Source organism: Equus przewalskii, chromosome 1 (genome assembly GCF_037783145.1).
Source record: "Equus przewalskii isolate Varuska chromosome 1, EquPr2, whole genome shotgun sequence".
Lineage (NCBI taxonomy): Eukaryota > Metazoa > Chordata > Mammalia > Perissodactyla > Equidae > Equus > Equus przewalskii.
Window position 1 is genome coordinate 106,344,673 of NC_091831.1, and position 19,529 is coordinate 106,364,201.

The window sequence follows — 19,529 nt, forward strand, 5'->3', positions numbered from 1 at the left end:
ACATCGTCTTTGTACTTTTCTATAGGCATGTTATATGCCAATAAAAAGTTACAATGAATGAAGTGAAGAAAGCATTTGGTTTCATATGGGATTGTCCGTGTGTATATATGGATAAGCATGTTCTGGAAGGCTGTGTAAGAGCGGAGAGGGGTTGGGAGGTAGAGGCGCCGAGGGAGGCCTCCTTTTTGTCTTACACTTGTGTATGCTGTTTGAATTAAAATGAGTGCCGACTATAGAGCCTCTGGGCTGTCTCTGGCCGGAGAACCAGCCCTGTCCCCTCGGCCCTCTGGTTGCCCCCTGGCCTTGGGCTGGCTCCTGTGACATCACGTGCCACCTCGGCAGGAGGGGGGTTTTAAGCCTCTAACCGGCTGGAGTCTAGACAGCTGCCGGTGATGTGCAGCGAATCATTTGATCAATCTCTGTGGCTTTTCTCCCTCGTGCGAGTGCTTTCCTGGAATGGCAGGGCTACTGGGCCCCGCCCTGGGCAGAGTGCAGGCCGGTGGGGTTTTCTTTTCTGGTCGTATTGAATATGTGACTCTCTAATTCCAGTCCCCTAGACTGTGCCTCGCCTTACCTGGCAGACATACCTCACATGGCCAGCCCATTCTCTCCACTTACAGCACCCAAGCCTCCCTCCCAGTCCCACGTTTCCCCGGAAGCCTTGGGTAGAAGGGAGGGAACGTGGGCTTCGGAGCTAGAGCCACCTGTTCAAATCCTGGCTAGTTCTGCCGACTGTGAACTCCCTACCCCTAGGCAAGCCTTCATTTCCTCACCCATAGGATGGAAATACAGATACGGCCTGTTATCAGGATTAAATGTGGCCAAGTAAAGTACTCAGTGCAGAATCTGGCTCCTGGAAGAGCCTGACAGATATCCGTTCCCGTCCCTGGGGGTCCATAGACCCATCCTGTCCCTTCTCACCCTAAGTTGATCTCCAAAGACACTTGTTTTCTAACCTATTCAGCAAGGAAAATATGCTCCCTTGTGGCTGTTTTACACAAATTCCTCACTCAAACATAACTGTAAACTCATGGAAGCCAGAAATTGCCCCTGGCATCGTCAGTGTTCAGCCCAGCTTCTTCCACATAGCAGGTCCTCAGTACATGTCGACCATGGCAAAGGCTGCCTCACTCCAGCGTGGGTTCTGCATCTGCTTCCTTGAACAATGCTGATGCCCAAGGGCATGGGAAGCAGCCAAGTTCCAGGAGGACTTAAAGTTTCAGTAGTGCAATCTAACACTGCATCCAGCATTGATCTGAGCATCTTTTTTGCAGACCCAGGGAGCCCAGGAAAAGTCAGGGCCATTTTCACAGTCAGTCTACGGCAGCCACTTACTAGCTGTGTGATCTTGGACAAGTTATGAAACCTCTCTGAACTTCCATGTCCTTGTCCATGTATTAATATACTGCCCGCCTCATAATGCCTTTAAATACCAGAGTGGCTGGAACACGTAGAACTCAGGTTTAGGTCCAATTTCCACCCCATCCTTTTCCTTTGGGCCACCAAGTCAGGAATCCCACTGCTTGTTGCTGGAGGGTCTTTGTCCCTAGTTTCAGGTCTGTGGAGTCCCCTCGTCTGTCACGTCCACTTATGAATAACCTGTAGGGTGGTCCTTCAGAGAGCCTGGCTGCCTTCTCCTCCTGAGGTCCACACAACTTGTATCAGATGGTTACTGAGCTCTGACTCGGTGCCAGGTGGGGACACTCCCACTGTCCCTGTCCTCTTGCAGCTTATGGCAGAGAGCAGCACTGTCCCAATGAACTAGAATGTGAGCCACATTTATAATATCAAATTTTCCGGTAGCCACGTTTAAAAAGTAAACAGAAACAGGTGGAATTTTAATAATCTACTTTGTTTAACCTAAATATATTCAAGATCATCATTTCGACACGTAATCAAAGTTTACCATTTTTGTACTAAGTCTTTGAAATCACATGTGAGTTTACGCTTTCAGCACCTCTCACTTTGCACAAACCATATTTCAAGTCCTCAGCAGCCACATGTGGCTGGTGCTGTGATCCTGGACAGCCCAGCTCCGGTCTTGCCCATGGACTTGGTGAAGCATTTAGAGTCACTTCTCTTGGCAGTGCCCAGTGCTCATCTCACGGAAGTCCTGTTCCTCTTCCGTTCTGACCAGGGCCAGCTTCTGAGCATCTCAGCAGCCTATGGGGATCTGGAGACCGTCCGGTATCTTCTCACCGAGAGGCGGGTACAGCTGCCAACAGAGCCCACCGATGACAACCCAGCCGTGGTAGCAGCGCATTTTGGGCACACTGACGTCGTGCAGGAATTACTCGAGTCTTTGCCAGGTAAATCCCAGGGCGTGAGCCCCTCATACCTCTCAGGAGACCCTCTTCCTAGGAATCAGACAGGCATTTGGGGGACTTCACCCCCAAATGCTTGTTTCTTCACACTTCCACCAATCAGGAGATCCAGAAATCTGGGGCATCCAGCTGACAATCCAAACAAAGGGAAAACTGCCCGCCAACGGCGGCACCGCGTCCCACACCTCACTCTCTTTAACTCATGAGGTAAATTCTCTCATGCCGTGTTTGATAAAGAATATGGATCTGTGTTCCTTTTTAAAAATTTAGTAGACTTTATTCTTTACAGCAGTTTTAGGTTTACAGAAAAGTTGATGGGAAAGTACAGAGAATTCCCATATACCACCCCCAACAGTTTCCTCTATTTATTCACATTTTGTATCAGTGTGGCACATTTGTTACAATTGATGAACCAATACTGATACATTACTGCTAACTAAAGTCCATAGTCTACATTATGGTTTCATAGTCTGTGGGTTTTGACAAATGCATAATGACGTATATCTACCATTACCGCATCATACAGAACTGCTTCACTGCCCTAAACATCCTCTGTGCCCCACCTCTTCACCTCCGCCTCCCCCACCTCCTGGCAACCACTGTCTGCACAGCTTTGCCTTTTCCAGAATGTCGTATAGTTGGGTTAATACAGTACCTAGCCTTTTCAGATTGACTTCTTTCACCTAGAAATATGCATTTAAGTTTCCTCCATGTCTTTTCATGGCTTGAGAGCGCATTACTTTTTATCACTGAATATTACACTGTCTGGATGTTCCATGCTTTGTTGCTTTTTTAGTAACAAGTAATTTAGACTCAAGGTGTCCTGGTCTCCTTTAATTTCTCATGGTGGCCTTGGATCCATGACACTGTGCAAGTCCAGGCATCGCTACAGCTATAGACTGAGGCATTACCTTAGCAGTGGTCTTTGGGAGACAGGCGTTTGCTTGGGAGCAGGGCCGGCTTTGTGAGTGTGTGACTGTGCAATCACACAGGGCCTTGCATTTACAGAAGTCCCACACATGGTTTAACACTCTGCACTCGCCATCTTGAATTTTTTTTTTTTTTTTTTTGAGGAAGATTAGCCCTGAGCTAACTGCTACCAATCCTCCTCTTTTTGCTGAGGAAGACTGACCCTGAGCTAACATCCGTGCCCACCTTCCAATACTTTATATGTGGGATGCCTACCACAGCATGGTGTGCCAAGCGGTGCCATGTCCGCACCCAGAATCCGAACCGGCGAACCCCGGGTCGCCGAGAAGTGGAATGTGCGAACTTAACCACTGTGCCACTGGGCCAGCCCCAGCCATCTTGAAATTTTTAATAATTTTAAAACAAGGGATCCAATTTTTCTCATTTTGCATGGAGCCCCACAAATTATGTAGTCACACTGTTAGAGGGTGTCCTGCTGTGTGCTTTGAGATAGATATTGTGCTCAGAGTTGGTTCCAAGCTGGTGCCCCTCTCACATATCTGGAGGGAGAATGAAGTTATAGATAGAAATCAGGGCAGTGTTAAGGCCCAGAGATGCAGATTGGGTCAAGTGAGAAATAGGAGAGCAAGGAGGAGCCTGGGTGCCCTTGAGAAGCCAGTGTCTGACACCTCTCTTCAGTGATCCCCAAGAGTAGCTGTGTTCTAGCCCCAAAGAGTACATGCTAGCTGACTCACTCACTGAATTGTACAGTTTACATTTATTGAACATTTTCCAAGTACTGGACATTCTGCAGAACTTGAGAGACACAAAGAGATTTTAAAAGGTGGTCCCAGCCCTTTTGTAGCTCCTGGTCAAGCAGAGGAAGTCGAGGCAGAAAAGAGTAACTCTGTGCAGCGTAACTCTGCTGAGGTGGAAGTATTTCCACAGCGATTTGTGAGCACACAGTCTCGTCTGGGTGAAGGGTGGGGTCTTCAGAGGGAGCTGACATCTGCGCTGGGCTTTGCAGGGTGAATAGGAGCTTACTTGTCAGACAGGTGAGCAAAGGGCTTGGGTTGCCTGCTTTTGCAGAGCAGGGAGCTTGGCTGGACTTGAGCACGATTTTCAGCTGCTCCCAGGGGCATCCTATCTTCAACTGGGGACAGAGTTGCTGAGGGCTAAAGGAGTCCAGAGCATTGTGCTGGGCCCTGCCGAAAGTGTGGAGATGGGCAAAACAGTGTGCTCCCTCTGGGAATCCCCAAACTGTAGAGGAAGGCAGCCATTGTCAGAAGTAATGTAAGACCAGAAGACACACACGAGGCAGCTAGAGACGAGGGAGGGTTCCAGAAGAGGAGAGATGAGAAGCTTACGAGGGGTGGGTACCTCACCATGTGATTGTGAGCATCATCTGAAGTACATCATTATGTAATTCCTGGTCTCTGTACCTGAGCAGGGATGGAGAGGATGAGGAAGAGGAAGCATGGAGACCAAAATGGGGCTCTGTCTCAGTGTTGTTGGATTGGGCCTCAGAGAATACACATGGGGTTTCCTATGGTTAAGAGAGCACCCTCTGGCTTTAGATAAAGCAGGGCTTAAATCTTGACATTGCCATTTACCAACTGTGGGACCTTTGGCGAGTTCCCAAATCTCTCTGAGCTTTGGTTCCTCATATTAAAATCATGGCTATGAAATACAGCGCCTGCTCCTAACACGGACACATATCCATCCTTAACAGAAGTTAGAGCATAGACTGGATTTCTCTTACCTAGCCATCCTTGTAGTAAGTGAGTTAGGGATCACTCCTTAATCTCTGTTCATGTACCACCTCCTTTGAATTGTTCAAGTTATCAGTGGAGGGAAAAGAAGGGACATTTATTTAGCACCTGCTGTAGCCCAGGCTCTTTGCCAGGTGCCTGATGTGCTGGATTTTAATTCCTGCCATCCTGACCTCACCCCTAATTCCTGGTCAATTTCCTATCGTGGCTGAGAGGGCCACTCTCTCCTTGCTTGGGAGCACTTGGGTTCCTAAGGACTCTCCACCTCTGGAAATGAGACAATGTTATGATGCAATTGGGAAGTTCAGTGTGGAGGGTGAGGTCGTTTTTCCATGGCAGCTAGATCCAAAAGACATTGTGCTGCTTTGAACTTGAAGATATTGTGACATTTCAGCCCACGCTGTCCCTCTTCACTCAATGTGTTAAGCGTTATTTCATCCTGGAATTAAGTAGGCGGTTCTTTCAAGGAGTAATTCTCAAAGTTTTACACTGGAGAATCAGATCTATTTCTTCCATTAAAGCTATTTTTTTTACCTATGAAAGCAATATATGTGTATTACAGATAATTTAGAAATGTAGAGAAGTGTTATTACTCTCAGAACATAATGACATAACATGAGTTATGTCAGGCACCTGACACATATTATGACAATTTATTGAGCCAGGCACTTGACATACATTAATCCTTACATTAAATTAATGTAATCCTTACATTAAACTGGGGAGGATGGATGTTCTTATTCCCATTATACTGATGGGTAAACTGAAGCAGAGAGAGGTTACGAAATTGGCCCAAGATTACACAGCTAAAATATTTTAACCCTCACCTCCCTGTCTCCACAGCCCTGACCCCTGTGTGTCATGCTACTCTAGGGGTGAGGTCAGCACTGGCGATGGGGAAGGGAATTAGGGGAGTGTTCACAGTCCCACTACCCAGAGATAATACTGCAACACTGAGGTACTTCTTTCTAGTCTTGTTGCCATGCATACATTTTTTTATTGTTACAGTCACACTGTATATGCTGTTTTGAATGATGCATTTCCTCACTTGGTGTCATTGGACAAGCAGGTGGGTTTATAATGATGTGGGGACTGTCACATGCGATTCAGAGGGACTATTCCAGGAAACACGGTCAACTGAACAGAAGCGACTTTCAGCTGGGAACAGGACAGTTGGGTTTTATTAAGGGTCAAAGAGGAGATCAGAGTGGGAGCAACCAGTACCGTTCAGTGGGACTTTCCCTTGCCCTGTTGTCTCCCGCCAGGTCACTGCAGCCCCCAGCGGCTGCTGAACTGGATGCTGGCCTTGGCTTGCCAGCGAGGCCACCTGGGAGTGGTGAAGCTCCTTGTCCTGACGCACGGGGCTGACCCGGAGAGCTACGCGGTCAGGAAGAACGAGTTCCCGGTCATCGTGCGCTTACCCCTCTATGCGGCCATCAAGTCAGGTGGGTCCCCTGGTCAGTCTCGCCCACGAGAACCATCGCAGTTTCGAGATGTGGGACGGTTCTTCCCACTCACCCCTGGCTCTCAAATTGCCTGTGTGGAGGCTTTTGCAACTCGTGTTCTTTGCTTCTTTATCAAAATGTCTGTACACCTTCCCCATGCCCTGCTACTCGCATCTGCAGGGGCATTTCAGGGACAGGGACCAACTATGGCAAATGGGACCAAAGGGCAAAATGGGACCTACTCTAAAGAGCAAAATCCCACAAAGATTCTCTCACTAACAGGAACTCGATGCGTCAAGGGAAGCAATAGGGAAGCTCAACCAGCATAAGGGCGCTTTTTGTTTCCATTTCACACATCAGTATCTCCCGTTTTGGACAATGTGACACGCTCTGCATCTGAAATGCCCTTAGCTTTCCATTTTCCGTCTTTTAGGGAATGAAGACATTGCCATATTCCTGCTTCGGCATGGGGCTTTTTTCTGCTCCTACATCTTATTGGACAGTCCTGACCCCAGCAAACATCTCCTCAGGAAGTATTTCATCGAAGCTAGTGCCTTGCCCAGCAGTTGTCCGGGAAAGATGGTGAGTAGTCACTGCCTGTGGATGAAGAGATAAAGAAGAGGTGGTATATTTCTACAATGGGATACTTTTCAGCCATGAGAAAGGACGTCCTGCCATTTGTGACAGCACGCATAGACTTTGAGGGCATTAGGCTAAGTGAAGTAAGTCGGACAGAGAAAGACAAATACCATATGATCTCACTTATATGTGGAGTGTAAAAAGCCGAACTCATAGGAACAGAGTGGATACTTTGCTAGGGGCTGTGGGGTGGGGCAAATGGGGAGATGTTGATCATAGGGTACAAACTTCAGTTATAAGATAATAAGTACTGGAGATCTGATGTACAGCATTATGATTATAGTTAATAATACTGTACTATATACTTGAAAGTTGCTAAGAGAGTAGATCTTAAATGTTCTCACCACAAAAAAGAAATGGTAATTAGGTGACGTGGTGTAGGCGTTGGCTAATACTACAGCAGTCATCATTTTGATAAGTGTATCAAATAAACACATTGTACACCGTAAACTTACACAATGTCGTATGTCAAATATATCTCAATAAAACTGGAAAAATACACAGGATTTAGTTTTAGTTAGTTTTCCATTTTAATAACAAAAACTTGGCTTTTTAAATTTAGCAACCTGTCATGGACTCCCTCTGGATCAGTCAGTGTGGCTACAACTCATTCTTTTAAATACGTATCTTAAATCTACAGAGTGAATATAGCTGAGTTGACTCAGCGCTTCTCCTATTGGCGGACATTTGGATTATTTTGAGTTTTTGCCTCTTGTAACATGGCCCGGTTTTCTCAAATATATGCTTACGTAGATCAAAGTCCTAAAAGCAGACTGCTTTGGAGTCACGCCCCCCAAAAAGCTGTGCTCATTCCCACTTTCCCCAGCATTATGTGGGAATTTCTGTCCCCACACTTTGGCCAGCCCTGGATATCCAGGAGCCTTTTAATTTTCATCAGTCCGATGAGTGAGATGACATCTCCTTGTTTTAGTGTCCACATTTTTATTATTAAGAATATCGAGCATCTTCTCTTATCTTCATGAGCTATTTGCATTTCCCCTTAAGTGAGTGGCCTGTTACTGTTTGTTGATTATTTTTCTAAAAGCCTGTTTGTCTTTTCCTTCTCACTTGGAGGGTCTTTTTGTGTCAGAGATTTTAAACCTTTATCATGCATGTTGCCAATATTTTCCCCAATCCATTCTTTTTTCTGTCTGTTTGTGATACCAAAGATAAAAAATATATATAATCAAATATGTCTATCTTTTCCTTTGTGCCATCTGAGTTATATAATCAGGTCATTTCCACCTCCATTTTATGTAAATATTCCCATGGAATCTCTTGCAATACTTACATTCTTTTATTTTTTTACATTGTAAGCTTTAACTTTTCTGGTATTTATTTGTGTATGTGGTATGAGGGAGGGAGTCTGGCTTTCACCTCTTCTAGATAGATGGTCAGTTATTCCAGCACAATTTTTAAAATAGAGCTTCCTTTTTCCTCTGGATTGAAATGTCACCATTGTCATTTTCCCCACTATCCACCTGTATACATTTTGGGATTCTCTGTACTGGCGCACTGGACTATTCATCTGTTTCTGGGTAAATGCCATACTGTTTTGATAATAGGCATTTCATGTATTAATTAATGCAAGTTTCCTACTCGTTATTTGTTTTTTTCAAATGTATCTTGACTGGTATCAGACATTTGTCCTTCCATTTTGTGCATTTCCTACGGCGACTCTATTTGTGCAGCTTTTACGTTCTTTAATGAGATTTGGTCATTTTCTTCACAAAGGTTCTGGACCCGTCTTGTTAGTTTGTGACTTCTTTATTGTTTTTGCCACTATTTGAATGGAATATGTATAATTCTTTTCCATTTCCATTCCCAACCTGATGTTACTGGTACAGAGAAAAGCTCCTTTCTTTATGTTTTATCCAGTCCCCTTACCAACTTCTCCCTTTTTTCTTTTTTTAAATATTGGTACCTAAGCTAACATCTGTTGCCAATCTTCCTCTTTTGTTTTTCTCCCCAAAGCCCCAGTACGTAGTTGTGTATCCTAGTTGTAAGTCCTTCTAGTTCTTCTATGTGGGACACCACCACAGCATGGCTTGACAGGCGATGTATAGGTCCGCACCCAGGATCCAAACTGGTGAACCACAGGCTGCCCAAGTGGAGCATGCGAACTTAACCACCAGGCCACTGGGCTGGCCCCCATCTGCAAATTTAAAACAGATTTGTCTCTTCTTTTCTAATACAGTCATGTGTCACATAATGACATTTTGGTCAACAATGGACCACATATATGATGGTGGTCCCATAAGATTAGTACCATGTGGCCTAGGTGGGTAGTAGGCTATACCATCTAGATTTGTGTAAGTACACTCTATGATGTTTGCACAATGACAAAATCGTGTAATCATGAATTTCTCAGAATGTATCCCTGTCATTAATCGATGTATGACTGTATTTATGTAACTTATTTTATTTCATATCTTATTTTGTCACTAGAAATTTCAAAAGTTGAATCATCATACTGATAGCAGATATATCTCTCTTCTTCCTGATTTTAAAGGTCTTGGCATCAGCAATTTATGGGCATTTGCTGTAGATTTTTAGTAAATAGACTCGTTATGTTTAAGTACTTTCCCTGTATTCCCTTTTGCTTAGAATTTTTATTATGAAAGACTGCTGAATTTGTCAGCTCCCTTTTTGGCAGCTGTTGATATATTCATGTAGCTTTTCTGCTTTAATTTGTTGGTGTAATAAATGATGATGATTGATGTTGACCCAACCTTGAATTTCTGTAATAAATTCTAATTGACATTTTTACTGCTGGATTTGATCAGTATTTTATTTGTAATTTTTGGATCTATATTTATAGGTAGCAATGTATAATTTCTAATTTTTATTGTTTTTATGAGATTCTGTCATCAGACTATGCTAGCTTTATAAATAGATTTGGGGAACGTTCCACCTTATTACGATTTAGAGAAGTTTTACAGTAATTATTTATTGTTAAAGGTTAATTAGATAAAACAGGTCTTTATTTTTTTACTGCTTTTGAGGTCATTGGTCAATTCAGGTTATCTTCTTTCCCTTATTTGCAGTTCAGGAGGTTATATTTTGGTAGAAAATCATCCATTTCCTTCAGACTTTTTAAGTTGCCATCATGGTGTATTGCGTTTACGTTTTTTTGGTACTTCTTTTCTTCTATAATATAGTTATATTTCCCTTTTCATTTATGACGTTGGACAATTATACTTTTTCCCTTCAAACTTAATCAGACCAGCCAGGAATTTATATATGCTAGTGGTCCTGCCAAGAAACTTGCTAGATTTTACTTCTTGTGTGTGTGTGAGATTTGTTCTGTTTGTTATTTCATTAATTTTAGCTTTTATCTGTGCTGAAACCTTCTTCACATTTTCTTCTTGAACATGTCTGTTGTGTTTTGTGGTGTGGTGGTTTAGGCAAGGCTCTGGCACGCGACCTCCTGTTCTAATCAGGGCTCCAGGCCTTGCTGCTTGAAGCCCTTCCTCTGATTACTTTGCCTCTCTGTGTCTTGCTTTCCTCATCTGTAAAACAGAAAGATAAAATACCTGTCTCAGAGAGATGCTTGCAAATTAAATGTGATAGTATTTGTAACATTCTAATAACAATGCCAGGCACATGGTAAGTTCATAAGAGATGTTTGCTATTATTATTGGAATTCTTTTTCAGACTTATTGAGTTAAATATTTATTTCAGTCTTTTTTTCCTTCTAACTTTAGCTTGTCAGTTGCATTGTTCGAGTCCTTCATGTGCTGTCTATTTGTGCTGGCTTTCCTTATCAGAACGTGAAATACACACACATATATGTACATACATATGTATGAGTGTATATAAATATATACATTTCCTACTTCTACTGATTTTTATCTAGTTCTTCATATAATTCTACAAGTTGTTGCTTCATATAGCCAGTTTATGGTTTTATGACCCGTTTTGACCTGTTTCATTATATCTAATAACTACTTTATTCCTACTGATGCTTCTGTCCTTAAAAGTGGGATTATATCCTTGTCACATGGCCACACTGCCCTCTTTTTCTTTGCATTGACCATGTATAAGTTTCCCCAGACCTTTATTTTCAGTTTTTCTTTGTCTTAGGTATATTTCTTATAAACAGCAATCAGTTTTTCATCCCATCCAAGAGTGTGTCTTTGAGGAATCCACTCAATTCACCTGCCATATGGGTTTATTCCTACCATCTTTTTGTATTATATCTATTGCTATTTTCTTTTTACCCTTCCTTATTTTAGCAGGTTTCCTGGTTTCTAAAGAATACTGATATTCTACTTTCTGTCCCTTGTTACCTCTCCGTGCCTTGTTATAGTTTTCTCAGTTATAAAACAGGGATAATTAGAGTGTCCCCCATGAAGGGCAGCTGTACAGTTGGCCTGCCACACAGGAAGTGCTCCATAAATGTTAGTTGAATATTAGCCTTGCATTGCAAAAGGAAATACTGACCACCTGACCCTTACACTGAGGTAGTGCTTGGTGTTTTTTCCAGCACTTTCTTATCACATTTGATCCTTAGAACGCCTTGGTAAGAACTACAAGGAATATAAGCTGTTTTACAGATGAAAATCTTGAGCTGTAGAGACATTTTGTTACTTGTCCAAAGACAGCAGATACTAAACAGTGATGCTCAGACTAGAACCTGAGCCTCCTGAACTTGGGGCTTTTCCCATGTCATGATTCCTGAGCTGACCCTCCAGGTGTTTCATGTAGAACAGTGGTTCTCACACTTTTCTGTGCGTGGAATCCCTGGGAGCTTTTAAAAATCCCCATGCTCAGGCCACACCCTACACTAATTAAATCTGAATCTCTAGGGTAGGACCCACGTCAGTAGTTTTTAAAATTCCCCCAGGTGATTCCAGTGTGCACCCAAGATTGAGAGCTGGGGCCTTTGATTTTCTTGGATAAAGGTTGAAAGCAGATGGTTGACGTCTATGTCTGCGATCTTTTCTACGGATAACTCCTGCTACATTTGCCAAAAGAGGCACAGAGCATGCATTCCAAGAACAAGAAGACAAAGAAAAGACAATGTTGCTTTTCTTCTCCTTGGCCGTTTTTGGTAGAATCAGAAGGGAAAATGAAATTACAGTGCGGCCTGAGTCATAAGGGCTCCTTGGGCTTCCCCAAAGCAAGTGGTATTTTTATTATTCAAGTGAATTTCAAAGGCAAGTGCCTTGCAGTGGGCAGTTGTGGCTGCCGTGATCTCTACCCTGTGACAGCACATTCCTTCTGTGCTGCTGGCATAAGAGAGGGGCAGCCCAGAGGGGTCCAGCAGTCGGGACGATGACTCAGGAACCAGAGGTAAGTGCTGCTGTCTCTCCAGGTGTGCAGTGGGACTGAACTGGCATTTTCAGTTCAGAAAATTAGACAAGGGCAGGCATAAAAAGGGTGCTTTGCTGCCATGTCTACACAGCCTGAAAACTCCCTTGACTTTGCTGGCATCCGTGGCAGTGACCTTGCTGAAGTAGTCATCTTGTTTTGTGTGTATTTGTGCTCTGCCTGCCCCTGCAGAAGGTCGGTACTTCTAATGGAATTGCAGCCTCCGTGGGAGTTGAGGCTCCGAGCCCTCCTGCACGCCTGTGTCAGGCATCGCCTAGTTCTCAGGCTGCCAGGACCTGCCTCTGCTGGCAAATGGGCTGCAGAGAAGCCCACGTTGGTTTTCTACCGGCAGCGGCTGGGGGGAGCTTAGGTTTTGCTGGTGTCTGGTGAAGAAGGTCCGAGAGCCCACACCATGAGGTCTGGACACACTTTTAAAAGAGCAAAAGCAGAGCCAAGTCAGACCTAACCAAAGTGGTTTCCTGGCTCTGGCTCATCGGTGCCTCTCTGAAAGCCAAGCTCGCCTGAACCTTTAACGAGACAGCCTGTTGGTGGTGAACGTCCTGTCAATGTTTGCTCTGTTGCCCTGAGAAATAACAACACTTTGATGCTGACACACCCAGAAAGGAGCAGGAAGACTCAGCAATGCCAGGAGAGGCCTCAGCGGGTCCTGGAACAACCACAGTGTTCGCCTCCACTCAGCAGTTAGGGGGTCAAGCCCAAGGGCTCGCTGGGGCAGTTGTGAGTGTTTGAAGTAGACAGGAGCTGAAATTAATTTTGAAACAAGCCAATGGGGAAATTATTAATTTCCTTTTAAAAGTCCTTAATGATTTCAAATCTGGCAGCTAACCTAGAGAGGAACATTTATTATTATATTGTCAATTTTTGGATTAGCTCTGGCTTATGTACCTTAAAAATTCCTGGTCACCCACCATTCAGATGCCTGTGTCTGTGCCCAAGCACCAGCATCCCGGCTGCACATTTTTGGAGCTGAAGCAGCCTTTCTCCATCTGCATGATCTGGTGGACTAGTATCTGCAGGATGCCCGGAAGGGGTAGGACACAGCAAACACGGCCTCTCGGCCCTTGCTGGGGCCTTCGTGAGCAGCTGATGGAGGCAGCTGAGGGAGGGGCTGCCTGCTCCCGAGAGCTCCTCACGTGCCATGGGCAGGCAGCCCTTTCTGAGGGACACTAAGGCATCTGGGGAACATCCTTGTCCTAATGTTCAGTGCAAGGTTTTATGCTTTCTAGAGTTTTATGCTTTCTAGAGCGTTTCCACATGCACACATTGCCACCTTCTTGGTTCCTAACACCCTCCTCACAGCTGGCAGTGCTGTGTCATGTAGGAGATGTGGGAATGGGCCTTCTCTGGAGCAGCAGGTCCCCGGTGGGTAAGAGACAGCACTAGGAGCAGACTCTGCCTGCCTGTGGCCCAGACTTTTCGCCACTCACGTGTGTGAGAGGAAGAAAAAGTCCTCTGAAAGTCATGAAATCAAACTCCAGACTGTTCCAGATCTCTTTCCATCAAGTCCACTTTTCTTGTGCCCTGGCGAAGAATTTACCTGAGTGTTCTACATGTATCTGTTTTCTCTAGTTTCCAAATACCGAACCTTTCTTTGCCCTCATGGTCTGTTTGTGTGCTTTCCCCATGAATAGAATCCCCACTGTGACACTACCCACGTGGTTAGTGCTTCCTAGAACTTGAGAACAGACAGCAAAGGTCACATAGTAGAATAAGTGAGCAAGTACTCTGTATGATCTTTCAAGTAGGTATGCATGGTGGATCTTAAGACATAATATAAAGCAGCAGTTGTATAAACCACTTGTATTCAGTTAGAAATGGAGAAAATTATTAATAAAATAGAAATGCAGAAATAGTAAAAGTATTATTTGAACTTAGGTAGCAAACTAGAAAACACAACAGGAAAACATTAAGAGAGAAGAAGAAACATTATTAAGTGTCATTGGAACTATTAGATATCGGCCTAGAGAATTACATTCATAATGATGCAAATAAATTCCAGAGAGATAAGAGTTAAGCATTGGAAACTCATCAGAATATATTTTTTAAAGCACGTTTATCCAAGTTATAAAAGGGAGATGATTATGTTTCAAGATTTTTAAGATATATACAGATGTACAAAGATATATAATCAGAAATAAGATGAATGTATTTATATGTTAAAGCAAAATTATTTATAGTAAAATATAATTTCAAAAAGAAATGTAAAGAAGAAAATCAATTGAATATATTTGAAAAAAAGAACTGACAGAAACTTAAATCCAAAATAAGTCATTGATACAATTATATGTCAGTTGATAATTGCATTTAATTCAGCCACTGTTTATAGATCACCTACCAGATCCTTAGGACTCAGCAGTGACCAAGCCAGAACCACAGCCCTTGCCATCACATGGCTCACAAGTGCCATTGGGTAAGAAGTTAAGAGAAATGAACAGTTAATTTACAAATAAGAAAACACAGATAGTAAATCATGGCATGGAAACATACAGCCTTATTGGCAATTACAGAAATTCAAATTAAAACAGCTTGAAAGTACTGTCACATACCTATTAAACTGGCAAAAATAAATATAAATGCTGAGTAAGACACTTGGCAGGGTCGTACAGAAGTGGGCACACCAATGCCTTGCTCCTGGCACTGTTGTAAATTGGTTCCATATGGGTGGAAAGTAATTGGTATCATGTGACAAAAGCTATAAAACTCTTTTCTCCCAGTGAATTGTTCCAAATTTGGTATTTCCTTTCTGAAAGATACCTCTAGGACTTAATTCAAAAAAAAAAAAACACAATAGCCACAGACATTGCCAAAGCACTGCTCTTTATAAGAAGAAACTAGGGGAAAGAAAGCCAAATGTCCAGTAGCAGGGGAAACTTATACCTTCCATGCTGTACTTGCAGGTGGACACCAGAGAGCAAGGAAAAAGAGTGCCTGTCTCCTCAGCACTCAGCACACCACCGCTCCTTGATCCCAGGACGCTCTCCCAATCTTAGCCCCACACGACATCCTCAGGAAGGCCTTTCTTAACCCACAGGCCTGGTCAGATCTCCCCTTATGTCTCTCAGAGCTTCCTGTCCATTTTATTCATAGCACTTAACAAAGTTCGGGGTTGTCTGTTTGGGTAATATTCTTGTTTAATGTCAATTCCCCATTTGACTGGAAGCTTCCCCAAAGCAGGGAACTTGGCCAATTTTGCTCACTCTGTGTTTGCCCCTTAGAGTAGGGCCTAGAATAGGATGAATGGGGGGTTCCATGGATGGATGGATGGATGGGTAATTGCATGGATGGGTGGATAGGTGGATGCATGGATGGGTGGGTAGATGGATGGATAGGTGGATGGATGCATGGATGGTTGAAATTTTATATATGCAGTAACCTCCGTTCTGTTTACATAGGACTTTAATAGCTAACAAATTACTTTGCCAAACATTCTGCTGTAATTTCCTATACAGTCCTGCAAGGTAGAAATTTTTGTCTTTATTTAAAAGTTGAGGAAACTGAGTTTCTCTCAACAGTATGTTAGATAGCTTAGTTAACTGCAGACACTTTTATTTCTTACTTTTTTCTCTCTCTCTCAAATAGCTATTGGCAACATTCTTAAGTTGGAACTAGTGATGGGAGATTTCTTGTAAGCTTCCTATTTTTAAAAGGAATGACTAAAATACTACTGGAAAAAAAAAAGCACAATGTTTTCTTTTTTTAAAAAAAAAAAAAAAAACCCTCTATACCTATTTTAAAGAATTTTAGTGAAGAAAAAGTGATAAATGTAATTAAACACTTTTTGGCATTCAGATGATTAAAAGAGGTCCACTTTCCTTTGACATAGTGTGCTGATGACTTTCCTAAGTTCGCATGAGGCTATTTTCTTTGGGTAGGTCTTTCTTGGCCTCAGAACTTAAATCTTTGAGTTCAGTTGTTGATTTCTATTAGAGAAGATTTTGTTCAGTTTTTGCATCCATGTGCATACGTAATTGGCCTAAAATTTTAATGGCTCTTGCAAAGTAACTCGTTTTGACTGATAAAATGAAGTGAGTCCTCTGTGAAGGAAACATTTATGTAACATAGGGACTGTTTGTTCTTTGAAAGATTTGATTGAAAAAATTGTATTGAATGAGGAGCCTTTAGGGAGTGATTCTCTATTTTCTGTGTTTGTTTCTCTCATGCACATTATTTTATTTTCTCTCTTATTGTGTCACTTTGAGAATTTTTATTTTTGTAAGGAAATCTCTCATCTCAGCATCGTTATTTGGTAATGTTAGGTCTGGCTAAGGACAACATTTCCCGTCATTTAAACATTGTTTCTGCATTGCTTGTTAGATTGTCATTTCCCTTCCCAGATTATTAAGGTACATTTTCTTTCATTTTTAATTTAGTCACTTGAGTATCAACTTTATTATTTTTTCAGAGATGCTTGAATTGGTTTTATTTATCCTCTTCCTTGTTTTTACTTCATCTTGGTTTTTCTATTCTTGGTTGGTCTAATTGTTCTCATTTTCCTGCTTCCTTTAGCTTTCCATTCTAAGTGGGGCACGGCCTTTTAATGTGTTTCACTTTTTATTTTTCGTGACTGCAATCAGAGCTGTGTGTTTTCTTTTCCATTACTTGTGATGCTTTTATTGTTCTAAAAATACATTCTGCTGTTGTGAATTGGTTTTTCTCTCCCACCCAAGCTTTACTTAAAAGGGAATTTTTACTGTCTAAATAATGGGACACTCTTCAATTCTGCTTTCATCATTGGTTTCTACCTTGACTTTGCCTCTCTCTAGGAATGAGATACATAGAGACTTGCCTTTTTTCCCCTCCATTTTCTCCTTTTACTTTTTCCTATTTACTTTTCCTTCATACTCAGAATGTAATCAATTTATGTGCAAGTTCATATCTATTTGAAGACAGAATTCATTCTCCTACTCCTACCATTTGGTGAACTCCCACTGTTACTGTGTCGTGTAGCTTTATGATTCCTCTATTAATTTTTTGCATATTTGATCTAGCATATTCTGTTCATATTCTTCCTGAATTTTTATTAGTTTTTCATTTATGTATTTGATCCTGCGTTGCAACATAAAGATTTAGCATGGTTGTATTTGGGGTTGTGGTTGGTTAAGTGTCTTTATCACTATAGTTCTCTCTCCTAATGCCTTTGAAACTGTATCAGCTTTTCCAAGACCATGTGAACATGGTGATACGGTAGAAAGGAACCAGACAGAGCATCAGGCACCTGAATTGTGATCCTGGTTTTCCTACTTTTGAGCAGGTCACCTCTCTGAGGCTCCTTCTGTGCAAACTGTGCCCGACATTACAGGGTTCCTGTGAGAGTCCATTGAAAAAGTGGGCATGAAAGTGCTGTGTGTGCATTGCAAAGAGTCACCAAGAAGGTATTGGCATGCAGTCACAGCCCAGCTTCCAGAAGGTTCCCCTACAGCATCTGGTCTTGAGTGTGCCCTTGGAGGCAACGGTTGTTCCAGGCTGCTCTTTAAAAGGCCATTATACATTTGTCTTGTAAGTTACTTTTGTACTTGTATTTCTCATTGATCTAATTTCTATGGTAATATCTCCTTTTTTTGTTTGTTTAAGTTATATTAGTAGCTAACCACTGCTAATTCTGATATTTGCGGTATTTTTAGCAGACACGCTTTTGTCTTCTCTCTCCCTTCCCTTGCTTCTGTTAGTATTCTCAGGTCCTTTTTGAAATTCTCCTTCTATACCGTAGAGTCCTCACAGGCTTTCCCTAATTTAATGACTGGCTTTTCTGTCCTTTTCCTCATCTTTTTGTTATATTTCTAATCTAATTATCTCAACAGGCATCCTTTTGGCTTTCAAGAATCTGTTTCTCTCTTTTCTTTTTGTAATCTGTGGGCCTCTGTCAATGGAATGTTCCAGGTTCCCAGGTCTTGACTTCTCCTATCTTGACTTGACTCATTGCCATCTGTCTCAGTGCTGCCATAACAAAGTACCAAAAATTGGTTGGCTTAGAATAACACAAGTTTATTGTCTCAATTTCCGGGGCTGGAAGTGCAACATCAAGGTGTTGGCGGGCTGTGCTCCTCTCACACCTTCAGGCAAGGACCCTCCCTTGCTTCTTGCTGGCTTCTGGTGCTGGCTGGTAACCCTTGGCATTCTTTGGCTTGTAGACCCCTCACTCCAGCTACATGCCATCTTCTCCCTGTGTCTTCACATTGTTTTCCCTCTGCATGTGTCTGTCTCTGTCCAAATCTCCCCTTTTCATAAGGACGTCAGTCATATTGGATGAGGGCCCACCCTGATGACCTCATTTTTAACTTGATTACACTCTGCAAAGACCCTATTTCCAATTTAAGCTCATATTCTGAGGTACTGGGGGTTAGGACTTCAACATATCTTTTGAGGGGGACACAGTTCCACCCATAACACCATTTCTGAGCCCCTTACTCCATTGCCCTTGGCCTGGTTCCACCCGCCATGGCCACCTTGCTTACACGTGCAGTTGGCCAGTCAAGGTCATCCTTCCATTTTAAATGTCCCCTCTCTCCTTGAGAGCCTGTCCCCACCAGAGTGCAGGGACTTGAGCAGTAGGTGTTGGAATCCCCGCGTGGAGGGGGCAAGGACAGCGGGCATATTCCGTTTCGTTTGTCGTAGCCCGTGCATGCACAAGGAGGCTGGGGCAGAGCTGCTGTCACCAGTGTGCGGATCCTCTGTCCGGCTGAATCCCTGTCATGTAGGGCATCCTCTGATGGTCTGGATTCCTGGAGAACATTTGCAGGCTTGGAATTTACCCCCAACTTATTGGCATCCATCCACAGACCCCCTTCTGCCGCCATATTTCTTCCCTGCTACAATCATCGACATCACTCAGGTAACCTGAGATGCATCTTCAGATTCTGCAACTGGCTCTGCCACTCTGAGCATCTTTGTTTTTAGAGTTTCTTTTGGCTCCTTCTTCAGGCCTTTTAGTGACTCTGCTCTGTTTAGATTAGACCCGCTGCTTTTTCATCTTAACTGTCTGGTTGCTCTGACTGCTCCTACACATACTAGAAGGTGGCTCTTGTCTTCCTGGCTGGTTCAACAAGGAGGAGGCACCCTCTGCCATCATCCCAGGAATCTTTGTTCAACAACCAAAAGAAAGGCTT

General features: G+C 42.9%; 1 protein-coding gene across 3 annotated transcripts in view; it reads left to right on the forward strand.

The window, feature by feature from the left end:
• LRRK1 (leucine rich repeat kinase 1) overlaps nucleotides 1-19,529 on the forward strand; it is a 121,204-nt gene that overhangs the window by 45,798 nt on the left and 55,877 nt on the right. For 2 of the 3 annotated variants that reach the window (XM_070620299.1, XM_070620307.1), the window contains exons 4-6: nucleotides 2,138-2,309; nucleotides 6,271-6,450; nucleotides 6,884-7,032. In XM_070620299.1, coding sequence (XP_070476400.1) covers nucleotides 2,138-2,309; nucleotides 6,271-6,450; nucleotides 6,884-7,032 — 501 coding nt within the window. Of the gene's footprint in view, nucleotides 1-2,137; nucleotides 2,310-2,433; nucleotides 2,532-6,270; nucleotides 6,451-6,883; nucleotides 7,033-19,529 lie in introns of those variants that run through there. The other variant, XM_070620316.1, reaches the window with a different exon arrangement.